The 14,128-nt window shown below is 38.4% G+C and overlaps 1 protein-coding gene and 1 non-coding gene across 2 annotated transcripts in view; both read right to left on the bottom strand.

Moving 5' to 3' along the window:
* The window catches only part of SNTB2 (syntrophin beta 2), a 99,281-nt gene that overhangs the window by 45,175 nt on the left and 39,978 nt on the right, over positions 1 to 14,128 (bottom strand). Inside the window, exon 2 of the mRNA XM_037515994.2 lies at positions 4,152 to 4,365. Within this exon, the coding sequence (XP_037371891.1) occupies positions 4,152 to 4,365 (214 nt within the window). The remainder of the gene's footprint in view (positions 1 to 4,151; positions 4,366 to 14,128) is intronic.
* Positions 2,547 to 2,672, bottom strand: LOC119250566 (small nucleolar RNA SNORA11). Its single transcript, XR_005126313.1, has one exon. It is a non-coding gene; the product is annotated as a small nucleolar RNA SNORA11 (small nucleolar RNA).

Below are 14,128 nucleotides of genomic sequence, written 5' to 3'. Positions count from 1 at the left end.
TGGGCTCACAAAAGAGAGCAGACAGCTACCATGTGAAGAGTTCTTGCCTCTAGTCAAACCACTGAGGATTTCCTGAGAAACGCAATTTCATTTTGATCAGATGAATCAAATCACTGTTTAGGTACACATGAGTGTTAGATTCTGTAAGTCTAGCCTACTTATTTCTTTTGCTTAGTAAAGTTTGACATTACTTATGTGTTTAATTTAGTACTAATCACATCATTTTATATGCTATAAAGTCAAGTTCCCATTTACATGGAAACTAGCGAGACAATGACTGAGATAATGTGAATGAAGTCCAAAGAAAAGAGATTTATATTTCTGAAGAGCAGTGCTCTTTGTCCTTGCTAAACTCCACACTGTCCAAAATACTGTTTGTAGAGTGGGCTCATGTTCTCTCCCTGGACTGATTCATTATTTATTTAGTTTTCATTTTCCAGAATAAATAGCTTATGACTATCAGAATCATCTAGTGAGGTTTCGACAACTAAACGTGGGGAAGAATACAAACTTCCTCTCCCTCCTCATTCATTCTGATGGTTAGCATTTGTTTTTAGCTGTAGATAGTGAAACTAGATGAAAGTAGTATAACAGAAAAAAAGTGTTTTCCTCTAATGTGAAATAAGTTTTTAGTTTAGAAAGTGAAACCTTTACATACAAATGAAGGATGAACCACAAAGAAATTCTACTATATTCCCACAGGAATACTTAGTATTAAAAAGTCTGACACTACCAATATTGGCAAGGACGTGGTACAAAAGAAACTCAGACACTGTTGACAGGAATATAAAATTGTACAACCACTATGGAAGGAAGCATGGAGGCTTTTAAAAAAATTTAAACATATACCCTTTGATCCAACAGTTGCACTCCTATGAGTTTACCTAAGAGAACTGAACAGGTATGCCCATAAAGTGACATACAAAAATATTCACAGTACCTATGTTAATATTAGCTTTAAACTGGAAATAGCACAGGTGTCCCTCAATAGGAAAATGGATACAGAAACTGTGACATATTCATATAATACAACACTACTTGGCAATAACAAAGATACATGTAAGAAGAAGGATGAATCTCAAAAACCTAATGCTGAGTAATGGAATTCTATCACAACACAGTATACATGATAGGATGACATATATGCGAAGTTTCAGAATAGTTAAAATTCACCTATGGTGAAGATCGGGACATAGCAGGAGAGGGAACTGACTGTGAAAGGGCACAAGTAAACTTTCCAGGGTGATGGTAATGTTCTGTATTTTGATAGGTTTGGATTAGTAACTGTATGGATTTGTTACAATTTCTGACTTATGTATTTGATTCTATACAAGTATTACTTAGAAACACTGAACTCTAGTTATTTAAATGCATTGCTTAAGTATTTAGAAGGAAGTGTATTGTTTGCAAATCACTTTGACATGCATCCAAAAAAAAGACAGATGGGGCCTCCCTGGTGGTGTAGGCATTTGAGCACAGCGCTGTGAGGCTGTCCGCAGCCTCTGCAGTGCCCGTTCAATCCCTGCCGGCCGGGGAGATACCCACATGGTGCAGCAGACCTCTCCTGTCTCGCCCACTGCTCCCCTCAGCAGTGTATTTCAGTCAGTCTGCCTATTCTGTTCCCCACTCTGTCTCTGGTGAATCCTTTCACCCTCCCACACATCTGGCCTGCACCCCGGTTCTTGTATGCATGAATAAATAAATCTGAAAAAAAAAGAGACAGATGGACCAATCTATGGTAAAGCAAGTATAGTAATATATTAATGGTAGAACCTAAATGGTGAATATAAAATTCTTTTGAGTTTATTGTATGTTTGAAGATTTTCATAGTAAAATGTTAGGAAAAAATGAAGAATGCTGGGAAACCACCTGCCTGCTTAGGGTTTAAAACCAGACTCATATGTATTTTCCAAATTAGGAAACACCTAAAGAATACTTTTTGCTCAGAGTTTTACAAAAGATTATGTGGAAGATTAACATTTTCAAAGGGAAAAAATGGTCGGTTACATAAAGCTGCAATTTGATAAATGTTTTGGGGACAGAGAGCATGATGAATCTTATTTTTGCTATTTTTTTTTTTTTTAAGATTTATTTATTTTTTTATACAAGCACTGGGTACAGTCAGAAGCGCGGGAGGGTGAGAGAATTCACCAGAGCCAGAGCAGGAAACAGAACAGGCAGACTGACGATATACACTGCTGAGGGGAGCAGCGGTCGGCAGGAGAGGTCTGTGCGCCATGTGGGACCCTCGCCGGCGGTTGGGGATCGAACCAGCGCTGCAGAGGCTGCTCAACCGCTGAGCAACCAGCTGCTCTACCAGCTCAACCACTGCGCCTCCAGGGGAGGCCCTTATTTTTGCTATTTCTATGTGAACTGTTTTTCTCCATGCCTTTTAAGTGTTTTGTTTTAATTTTTTTTTCTAAACAAAAAATATTTAACGGTGTAGCTGACATTGTAAAAGTCCTGAAAATGAGCTGAAAGTACTCCATTTTTACCCTAAGATTCCCTAACTTATAAGCAATTGGTGTCTCATTGATTTCCTTTTCACATGTAGGGTACTTGTTCATAGAAGGGCCATGAGTCTCCCGCCCTTGTCACCAACCCAGATCCCTATTGGGTGTATTGTAAACAGAGAAGCCATTTCTTCCAGCCCCCTGCTCTGAGCACACCCCAGCATGCCTTTAAGTGTTGCAGCTGTTACCTGTCATGACATTTACTTTGACAAAGCTGAGATAAATTTTAGGATCAAACAGCTCCATGTGATTTCATGGATATTATCTTATTCACCCTTGAAGTAGTGAAGAAGATAATCAGCATTTGTTGAGTATAGTTGAGCAGGTGTTATGCTGTCCATTTTACAGATAGAGAAAATAAGGAGGATAGAGAAACTAAGACTTATTTAAGGCAGCATCCATAATAATAGCACACCGAGAGCTTACTACGTGAATGTTACAATGATTCTCATAATAATCCTCATACAAGCTTTCATTTTATACAGGAGGAAACTGAGGCTTATGGAAAACAAGTAATTTGGCCAAAGCTTATCATCCAAACTTCTATCTTCTAACTCTCCCAAGTGAGGTCTAATTAATGAATGGTTCTGAACATATTGTTCTGCCAAAACACTGAGGATAGATGTCCACATTCCTGTGGGCATAACCAAAGTTATATATAATTCCATCAGCTACCTGTAATTCAACTGCTGGTTTTTGTTTTTTGTCTTTTTTTTTTTTGGTCTAGAAAGCACATTGGAATGCAAGTATGATATAAAAAAAAACCCTTGAGGGCATCCCTGGTAGTGCAAGGGTTGTTAAGCACAGCACTGTGAAGCTGCCCACAGCCTCTGCAGCATGAGTTCGATCCCCGGCGAGGGAGCTATCTACATGGCGCAGCGGACCTCTCCTGTCTCACCTGCTGCTCCCCTCAGCAGTGTATTTCAATCAGTCTGTGTGTTCTATTCCCCACTCTGTCTCTGGTGAATACTCTCCCCACCTCCACACCTCTGGCCTATATCCAAGTTCTTGTATGCATAAATAAATAAATCTTTAAAAAAAAAAATAAAGATATGGGCCTCCCTAGTGGCGCAGCGGTTGAGCACTGGGTTGCAAAGCTGCCTACAGCCTCTGCAGCACCAGTTCCATCCCCGGCTGCTCCCCGGCCTCCGGAGGAGGGTCCCACATGGCGCGCAGACCTCTCCTGCCGCCCGCTGCTCCCCTCAGCAGTGTACTTCGGTCCTTCTGCCTGCTCTGCTCCCCACTCTGGCTCTGGTGAATTCTCTCACCCTCCCACACTTCTGACTGTACCCAGTGCTTGTATAAATAAATAAAAAAATTAATAAAAATAAGTATAAACTGAAGAGTAGAAGTCCTTTCTTTCCTCTACCCTCTAGTCTCATTGCACTCCCCAGGAGTAACCATCCTGAAAAATTTCTTGTGTGTCTGTCCAAACTTGTTCTATATATATACATGTACATATATGTGTATCCTATATGGGACTTCAAAAATATTCTCTCATCTTAGACTGATACTTTCCTTTGTGTAACCTGGTCAACAGAGTCATTATATCACATAATAATATGCATAAGAAGTACTGCAGCATGTCCTAAACTTTGCAAAGACATAACTGTATTGTTCTCCCTAGGTACAGCTCACCTGTTTTCCAGATCCGGCATGCTTAGGTTTCTAGCAGCAAAACACATTTTGAGAGGGATGACCTTCCTGTCCTTGGTGCTATTCTGGTGTTTTGGAGAACCAGAGTCTTCACTGCCACTAAAGCTTGGTGACTGGGGAGCTGCACCTTCCCATGGCAGATCTGATACTAATGATGGCTTCTTGATATATGGAGTGACTTCTCGGATGAACTTGACTACGAACAAAAATCAAAGAAGGTGGTTAGTATTTTTACTCCTAATGAAAAATGACAACAGAGTATATACTTACATGCAATATCTAGTTGAAATGAAAAAAAAAAAAAAAAAAAAGCCATAAGCTAAAGAGTCAGCACCAAGAAGTTTAGGACAGGAGAGTCCTTTAAGGCGCATAGTCAAAATGAAGTTACCAGTTTCACAATTCTAAAAATGTTAACTTCTGAGCCTTTGCATGTATTGTTTCTACTGCTTAAGATTCCTTTTTCCCTTTGTCTAGACAATTCTACTTAAAATTCACCCCCTCAGCTGCTTTTTCTGTCCACTGTCTCTGCGGCATTACTATTACACCTCTGAATAACCTCAGCACCCTAAGGCTATAATTCTTTGTAAAATTCTCTTCCTCTGCTGGCTGTGAGTTCTCTGAGAATAGGGATTATGATTTATTTAGTCTTGGTATTCAACACCTAGAACAGTATTCAGTACTTTTGAATTAATGAGTGAAGGAACAAATGAATAATTAAATACTTGAAAATCTCAGCAGTTGGCCAGTCATGAATGACAGTGATACTAAAGATAGATTCACTACCTCCTGAACAGTACCATCTTGCTTTAGATGACTCTTAACACTTAGAACTGAAATTTCCATTGACTGGTTTGCTATTTACTGATGCTCCACAGAACAAACTTTTCTCTTCCACATGAGAATCCTTCAAATATCTGAAGAGTTATGTGAATTTAGCTGACTGTCCTGAGGACCTCATCTATAAAATGGGAGTAACAAACTAAACAAGTAAAAATTCTATGGATATACAAAACACTGGATAAATAGTAGGTGCTTTTCTCCCTGCCCCCACCCTGCAAGTTAGAAAGTTAGAGAAGTTAAAATTTTTTTAATAGTAATCACTAGAAGAGGTAAATTTAATTCCTTAGGAGCTATTACACAAGAGCTGATACAATTAAGTGTATTCTAGAAAACATAATAATGTTAACACAGGCATTTAGATATAGTTTGCACGTTTGTATGTATGTGTGTGCTTTCCATGCATAGTTATAATTTGTATATTTCTAGGTGGAGACAGTAAAAGCTAACTGCCTCAGGTCACCAAGAATTTTTCATACCAGAAAAATGAACAGGGTGTAGCCAGTATGTCCCGTGAATGGCTGACTCAGGCATTGCAATACATTCTTTAGCTTTGAGCTTCCAAGAAAGGATTACAACACATGAACTGTGGCTGAAATTTCTGTTGTTTCTAATTTACTACCAATGGCAGAGGCTAGTTATTTCACATTTAAGGCAATGTACCAACTACTGGGCTACCAACTTGCGGAAATACTAGACACTGTAAATGACTACTCTTGAATGTTATAGTGATTAGAAGAGAGCCGTTATGATTTACTCAGTTCATTTACTCAGTCACACAGGGCGATCACAGAACTGACTACCGCACACATATTGAAATGAAATGGACACACACGTACAACCTATTGCATAGTCTTCTTAAAAGCAATGATTTTACTTGAGTTGATGACAATGCCATCCGTATCCACATCTAATTAGCCATCCATAATGGCTAAAGAAGTGAGAATACAGATCTTTCTAATTTACCTAAGATTTGGGGAAGGCAGAAAATTAACAACAACATTTTGTTTTAGTCCCAAACGTAGACCTCCCCAGTTGCCACATTGATTTAACCTGGCGACACCTCACCTCCACATGGCCTTCTGGTCAATTCAGAATCATGATACATTTAAAACTGTTTCATTTTCTCTAACAGTTAAAGATCATCCTCAAAATATTTAATTAAACAATGATGTTTGTAGTGTTTTAGGTATTTAGATGATAAAGTTAATTTTCTTATTTCCATGCATGATTACTCTTACTGAAAATGAAGGGGGCATCCACCCCCCCCCCCATCCCAGAAGCATCGCTATAACCCCTTCTCTTCAGAGTGACGAAAGCATACACATGTACTATATACAACCTGGAAAAAACTTAAGACATGAAGAAAACTTATTTGGAAACTTGGCTCAAATTTTAAATATGGAACCACCTTAAACTGAAATCTTGTTGAACCTTCAAAAACTATAATTCACTGGCTGGGATCCAAGATCCAAGTGATCCTTACTGAATTTAATAATCTGATGAGTAGAGTTACAGGAGTAACAAGGTATACGGCTGTACTGGTTTGGGACATTAGGCAACATCTGATTTTAAATTGAATGTTATTTGTATGGCTTTTGAAAGCCTGCCCAAAAAAATACATCATAGTGCAGACATGGCCTATGGTTGTAAATGTAAGTTATTTCAGTCAATCGATCACCTTGCTTTAAAAACATTAATATCTCACATCTCACCCCTGTTATGTCCTTTACCATGAGTTTGAGTGTAACTAAATGGGTCAGGCAATGTAGGGAGAATGGTGCCATTAATTCCCCTGCTTTTGCAAGCAAGTTTGTTTCTGGGGTATCCTTGTGGTGGAATAGCTGGCTTTTCATTTTGCTTACAAATGAGTTATGTTGGCATCTGTTATTCTCCCAAGAGGTTTCTCTTCAACCTTATCCAAATCTCCTCCTCAAAATCATGAGTCTGACAGATGGCCACTAAAAACATTAGTAGGGAATTACTTTACCTTCAGTAAAAAGTCTCTTTTACATTATAAACTTGCAAGTGTCTTTCAGTTCAAGACTCCTGCCATTTGGGGTTTGAATAGCTTGCACAGCCTAGGATTTGGTGATGTAAATCTTGAAACATGTTCAGAGTGACTATGGCTTCAATATTCTTTTCTATTTCAAAGTAACATGGCATATTCACTAATGTACTGGGCTCCCATTATGTGCTAGGAACTGTTTTTAGAAACTTAGAATAGTACCAGTAAACAAAACATGTTTTAAAAAAGATAAATGCTACTAAAAAGTTATATTCCAAAGAAACAAAAGCTTATGTTCACAAAAGCCTATACACAAATGGTTTTAGCATCTCTATTCATAAGTGCCCAAGCTGGAAACAACCCAAATTTCCTTTACTGGATGAATGGATAAATTGAGGTACAGTTATAGAATAGACTACTACTCAGCAATATAAAGGAATGAACTATTGATATACTCAGCAAGTTGGATGAATTTCAAGAGCTTGCTGAGTTAAAAATGGCAGGATCCGATTATTAAAGGGAATAGTGTATGATGAATAGAGTAGTGGCTGCCAGGAGTAGGGAGGGTACAATTATAATGGGATAACATGACCATTTTTTTGAGTATAGACTGTTCCATATCCTGATTTGTAATGATAGTCACACGAATTTATATGTATTAAAATTCACAGAACTATGATCCCTAAAAAGTGTGTGTGAATTTTACTGCATAATTTAAAATAAAAAATAAATTATATGCTATATTAGTAGAGTGAAAGAGGACAGAAGCAGGAAGACCAGGCAGAAGCTATTAGAGGTGAGAGATTATGGCAGTTGGTCAGAATGGTGGTGGTGAGAAGTAGTCAGATTGTCTACTAAGGGTGGACCTAGTCAGATGTCCTGACAGATTGGATAAGGGAGATGAGGGGGAAAAGAGGATCAAGGTTGATTCTGAGATTTTCATCTTGAACAACTAGGAGACAGAGTTGCTATTAAAAGGTTCAGGAGACTGGATCAGTAAGTTGAGATATATATTAATCAAGACTACTGAGCAGCCAGATATATGAGTCTACAGGAGACAAGTCTGGGATGGAGCTATAAATTTGGGACCTATTGACATGTGGCTGATATTTAAAACTACAAAACTAGATAGATAAGATCACTGTATCAGTCAAGGTGTGCAAGAAACAGGTACAAGGTTAGTAAAGGGACGGGGAAACCAAAAGGTAAAATAGAGTGATTTCCTGTTTCCACACCTAGGTCTGAAGGGATTGAGAGGAAGTAGTAACCAGATCAGAAGAGGAGAATCGCATAGAGGACTGATTTGAGAGGAGCAGTGACCTGCTCCAATTCAGACAGACTTCAGCTACCCTGCAGACTGGGAGCCATGGAAAGACGTGTTCCAACCTTCTCACCTCCCTTTTCCTTCCAGTATTCTAGTGGAGCTTGACCTTAGCCAAACTCAACAAAAGCCCAAGGGCAAAGAGGCTTGTCCATATCATCCATGCAGGTAGGCCTCCTGGGGCAGAAAGCAGGTAGCCAAGGAAGAGCGGTCCTAGAGAAGCAAACAGAAGACTTGCAGCACAATCATCAAGAAAGTGAGAACAAATAAGGAAGCGACAAGCCACCGTCAAAGGGCTGGGGACAAAGAGAGGCACAGCAAGAGTCAGGAGCCCTGGGAAAGACAAACACGCCATATAAATTTTGACCTAAAATAGCACCAAGCTTACCCAAACCAAAAAAACCTTGCCTTGACCTTACTAACCTTGACTTCCTCTCTTCTACTCCTTGCTGTTTTGTTTCTCCTGTCTTTTTGCTCCTTAATCTCTCTGAATAAAAGCACATTCTGAAGCGTCATTAATGTTTTCTTAAAAACCCAATCCAAAAGTCCTTTCTCAAGCCAAAAAGAAAAAGAAAAATACCGGATGGTCTCACTCATAGCAGGAATCTAGAAAACTTAAATAAGGGACCAGGAAAACTAATAACTATAAGAAAGTGAAAATCAAAATCAACAAAAAACTACGAACCAGAGATACTTTTAGGGGGGCGGGGGTGGGAGGGGAGGGACTGGGGTCAGAATGGGGGGGCTGCAATTGTATGGGGAATATAAAAATAAAATTTATTATTGAAAAAAAAAAAAGTCCTTTCTCAATACTGATTGTATTTTTTTGTTCAGTAATAAATTTTTATTATGGCAATGCTGGTGTATAATAGTACATAAATTTCAGGTGTACAGCATTACAATTTGACATCTAGATACTCTACATCGTGATTATCACCAAAAGTCTAGCTTCCATCTGTCACCTTGCAGTTGACCCCTTTTACTCATCCACATCCCCCTTCGCTCTGGTAACTTCCAATCTGTGCTCTGTATTTAATAGTTTGCTTTTGTTCTGATGTTCATTTGCTTTGTTTATTTTCCATATATAAGCAAAATCATATGGTAGTTGTCTTCCTCTTGTGACTTATTTTACTTAGCACAATTCTCTCAAGGTACAATTTCATCTTTTAGAGCTAAGTACAGCCCACTGTGTGCACACACACACACACACACACACACACCCATGTCTTCTTTACCCAATTATCTGTCCATGGGCACTCAATCTTTTCTTTTGACCATTCCAACATCTGACAATGCACCGTGCCAACTGTTTTTTATTCCTCCTTTCTGGCTATTAATTTTCTAATGCCTTGTTTTCCTTCTATCCTGACAATGCAGTTATTTCTCCAAGCTCTGCTTTTAGCACTTTCACTTCATTCTCTAGTTCCTACCAACTTCCAATGCTAGAGCTCATAGATCTCTAGAACCAGTATCTCTTGTTGGCCCCAATTCCTTCTACTTGGGTTCTGTCTCAACCCATCAAACTCAGTATCTCCAAATGTAAACTAATCTTCATGTCTTTAATCTCCTTTATGCACTGTTCTAGATATTAGCATTAGCATCAGCATCTTTCAAGGGACCCATTCTCTAAACCAGTAGTACAGCAAGTCTAGAATAAGGCCCAATAATCTATATTTTATTAAAGGCTACCTACATGGTAGATTATCATGCCTAAGTAAACTTTGGGAACCTCTTCTCCAAACCTTTACAGACTCTTCCCTTTCCCTAGGCCTGACCATCCAGTCGGGTACCCAACCAGGCCTTGCCACCTCTGAAATTTTTCCCCAGTCTCTTCAGCTCTGTCAACATGCATCTCAACCACCAAAACCATCATAGTAACCTTTTTATTTTTGCTAACTGTGGTAAAATACACAAAAAATAAAACCCACCATTTTAACCACTGTTTATACATATAGTTCAGTGGCATTAAATACATTCACATTGATGTGCAACCATCACTACCATCTATCTCCACATCCTTTCCATCTTCCCAGACCCAAGGCACAGAGGTATCCGTTAAACATTAACTCCCTGTTCTTTTCTCCCTAAGCCCCTTGCAACCATCATTTTACCTTCTGCTGGTCTCATCCCTTTCTCTTGAATAATTAATCTGGAGAGTACTGACAAGAAAGTAAAGTATGAAAATTCCTAATTCCACCACATTTCCTTTGAGATTTATTAGTGCTGCACTTAACACAGTAACGTATACCTTGCCACGTTATACACTCTTTATGAGCATCACTTAGAAATGATACACATCCATTGTGTGCTTAATTTACTTACATTCTTCAATAATTAGGCTTTTAGCTTAAATAATGCTATAATAAACATATTTTTCAGGAGAAAAATTACTGGGTCCAAGGAATATTCGAGGTTTATGATAAATACTGTGAGTTCCTCCCCAAAAAGATTGCAGCACTTTATATTTCTAACAGCAGAATATGAGCATTTCCATGTCAGTACACTTGCCAACATAAAGTAATACTTTTTAAAAAAATCTTTGCTATTTTAATAGGTGAAAAATGGTATGGATATATGCCCATCCAGTCTTGATCTCCTGTCTCAACAAATGCAGGACATTATTTTTTCCTCTCCTTAAAAGCAGGAAATCTATGTCTCTTTATAATTTTTTTGGTCTGAAACATGGGAGGAGTGACCTGTGATATTATAACCTCGAGGAGTACCAGAACCTCAGCTCTAACACAAATTTGAATTACAGTTTTCTGGATAAGCATTTCCAAAGGCATAACTACTTTCTCACCATTGCCTTATCATTTATTAACTTTATGGAGTTAGCTCCTTTCTACTTGGAGTCATCAGGGGAAAACGTTGTCAACAAGTAAACCAAGCATATCTTCAGAAGCAGCACATGTGCTTACAAGATGTGCGCTGGGCATTTTCCGGTTTAGCACACTAACTGTGGTTCATGTCGGTTCTGGGATTTCCTATTCACTTCATTACCCGTCTTTCCTTCTCCATTTCAATCCAAGGCCTGTTCAAGTCAATGAAAGTAGGAGTAATATTCTTTTTTTGAGGATTTCAAATTACTACGACAATGACAAGAACAAGTATTCCCTGTAAAATTCCCACCACCAGTTCACCCGGGAACCATCACCACAGTTCCTGTGCTCATCTCTCCCGTTTTGATCCCTCTTCCTCTCCCTCCCTTGAAGAATGTCTCTTATTAATGGTTGCCTGCTAAAAATTACAGAATTTTAAAATTATGGTCTTTTATCATAAATTTATGCAAACTGAAAAAAATTTTTAGGCCTCAATCAAATTCTAACATATATAACTATTAGTTTTAAACAAAAGTTATTAGTTTGCATGCTTTGTATATACACAAACAGAACAGCAAGCTAGATAGAAATGATTTAGGGTTTTGGATAGATACTGTAAAATTTCTCCTTGGAAGTCTTTTTAACTATGGTAAAACTAGTTGTGGGTTATTTATAAAGTAATTAGTTTTTATATGAACTTAAAAAGTCTTCTTTGTAATGTTTCCTCAAACTACAATATATAAGCTTTTCCACTTTCGATTAAAAAGGTTTTAAGCATTTTAGATTTGCATTTTTAAATGTTTCTGTATGAAAGACAGCTACCAGCAACTTTCCCTATGAAACAGCCCTACAGTAATTGCATTTGAATACTTTATATAACTAACCCCCAAACTGGAAGACATTGTATCTGAAAAAATATTTCAAATTACATATTTTTCTTTTATTCTTGATGTTGAGATTGAAATGCCATTCTCAGGCCTCCCTGGTGGGGCAAGGGGTTAAGCCCAGCACTATGAAGCTATCCACAGCCTCTCCAGCATGAGTTCAATCCCTGAGTTCGATCCCGGCCTGCCAGGGTAATACCCACATGGCACTGCAGACCTCTCCTGTCTGGTCCCGCTCCCCTCAGCAGTGTATTTCAGTCAGTCTGCCTGTTCTGCTCCCCACCTGTCTCTGGTGAATCCTCTCATCCCCCGTACCTCTGGCCTGCACCCTAGCTCTTGTATGCATAAATAAATGAATCTTAAAAAAAAAAAAAAAGAAACAGGCGGGTTAGGAATGACTTACATTGTCTCTTAGTCTCCCATTGAAATGTTAAAATAGTGGCTAGTTTGAGGGAAAAAAAAACACACGATCCCCACATCTTTTTTTTTAAAGATTTTTTTTTTTTTAATAGAGGCATGTTTTATTTATTTATTTGTTTGTTTGTTTGTTTTGTTTATACATGCACTGGGTACAGTCAGAAGTGCGGGAGGGTGAGAGGATTCACCAGAGCCAGAGCGGGGAGCAGAGCAGGCAGAAGGACCGAGGTACACTGCTGAGGGGAGCAGCGGGCGGCAGGAGAGTCTGCGCGCCATGCGGGACCCTCCTCCGGTGACCGGGGAGCAGCCGGGGATTGAACCGGCGCTACAGAGGCTGCGGGCAGCTTCGCAACCCAGCGCTCAACCGCTGCGCCACCGGGGAGGCCCCGATCCCCACCTCTTTTAAAACATGAGAGTATCAGATTTGCTATGAGAAAAAAAGTACTCAGTTGTGCATTGAAAAAATTATAGTATGTTCATAAAGTGCTCCAGAAAACAGTCAATTTGCTTACATTTTTTTCTGCAGATACAGTTATAGGGGCTTCTACTTTTGAAGTTAAATATTTCTATGTCTGAATATTTTTACAATAAGCATGTGAACTAAACACATTCTATCAAATAATAAAGAACAATGAATTAGAAAAATAATTCCAGAAATAGATTCAATAGCAGAAGCAATAGAACAATGGGGAAAATGCACTATTCAATAAATGCTGAGAGAACAATGGGGATATCAGCATGGAGTTATCTAGATCTATATCTCACACCTACAATGTATTTGTATAAAGTTACAACTGATGCTGTTTGGATATTGCTTGTTAAATCATTAAAGTATAAATGCAGAGCAACAAATTTGATAGCCAAATGAATCTTATTTCAAGAAATGATAATACCAGTTACATTTTGGGAGGTTTTAAAAGTATATAATTTACCTCTCTGAGTCTTAGTTTCCTCATTTGTAAAACATAAAATACCACCCTCAAAGAAAGGGGTGTTGTAGGATTAAATGAGATAGTATATGAAAGGTACATGGGCAGGTGCTTAAATGCAGCAGGTACTGAGATATGTGAGCGTGTGTGTGTGTGTGCAACTCATATACTTTGGAGGGACAACAGAGTCTAAGATTTGAAATTGAACAAACCAAATTTGAATTTCAATTCTGTCAATCAGTTTTGTGATTTTGGACATATAATTTCATTTTTCAATCTCAATTTCTAATCTATAGAGCTCTAATGCTAAACCCTAAACTGAACTTCACTAAGAACTATGAGGGTTAAATAAGACTAATAAAAAGAAGTATACAGTTTACCAGAGCCTGGAAGACAGTAAGCAATTACCTAAGTGAGTTACAAAATGCTGAGATTATTATACAACAGTAAAAAATATCGGAAGACGGCATTAAAGATATCTCCAGAAAGACAGCAATCTAATTGTTCTTTGTCTTCACTTTCACAAAAGGACCAATTTTGACAGCACATAGTTTTCCTCATTTGTATTCCCCTAACACTCTCATGTCCCTATTATTCCAGGCTTCTGTTTTGTCCATCTTTTCCATTAGAACAAAACACATACGGGATTAAAATCAAGATACCAAAAAAGGCACCACTATTTAGAATACATCACTTTTCAGGTGTTTATTTACTATGGTTCTTCACACTATTCAGAACCTCACT

This window comes from Talpa occidentalis, unplaced genomic scaffold (assembly GCF_014898055.3).
Source record: "Talpa occidentalis isolate TD23 unplaced genomic scaffold, MPIMG_talOcc4v2.1 talOcc4.17, whole genome shotgun sequence".
Lineage (NCBI taxonomy): Eukaryota > Metazoa > Chordata > Mammalia > Eulipotyphla > Talpidae > Talpa > Talpa occidentalis.
This window is presented reverse-complemented; position numbering and strand designations above follow the sequence as displayed.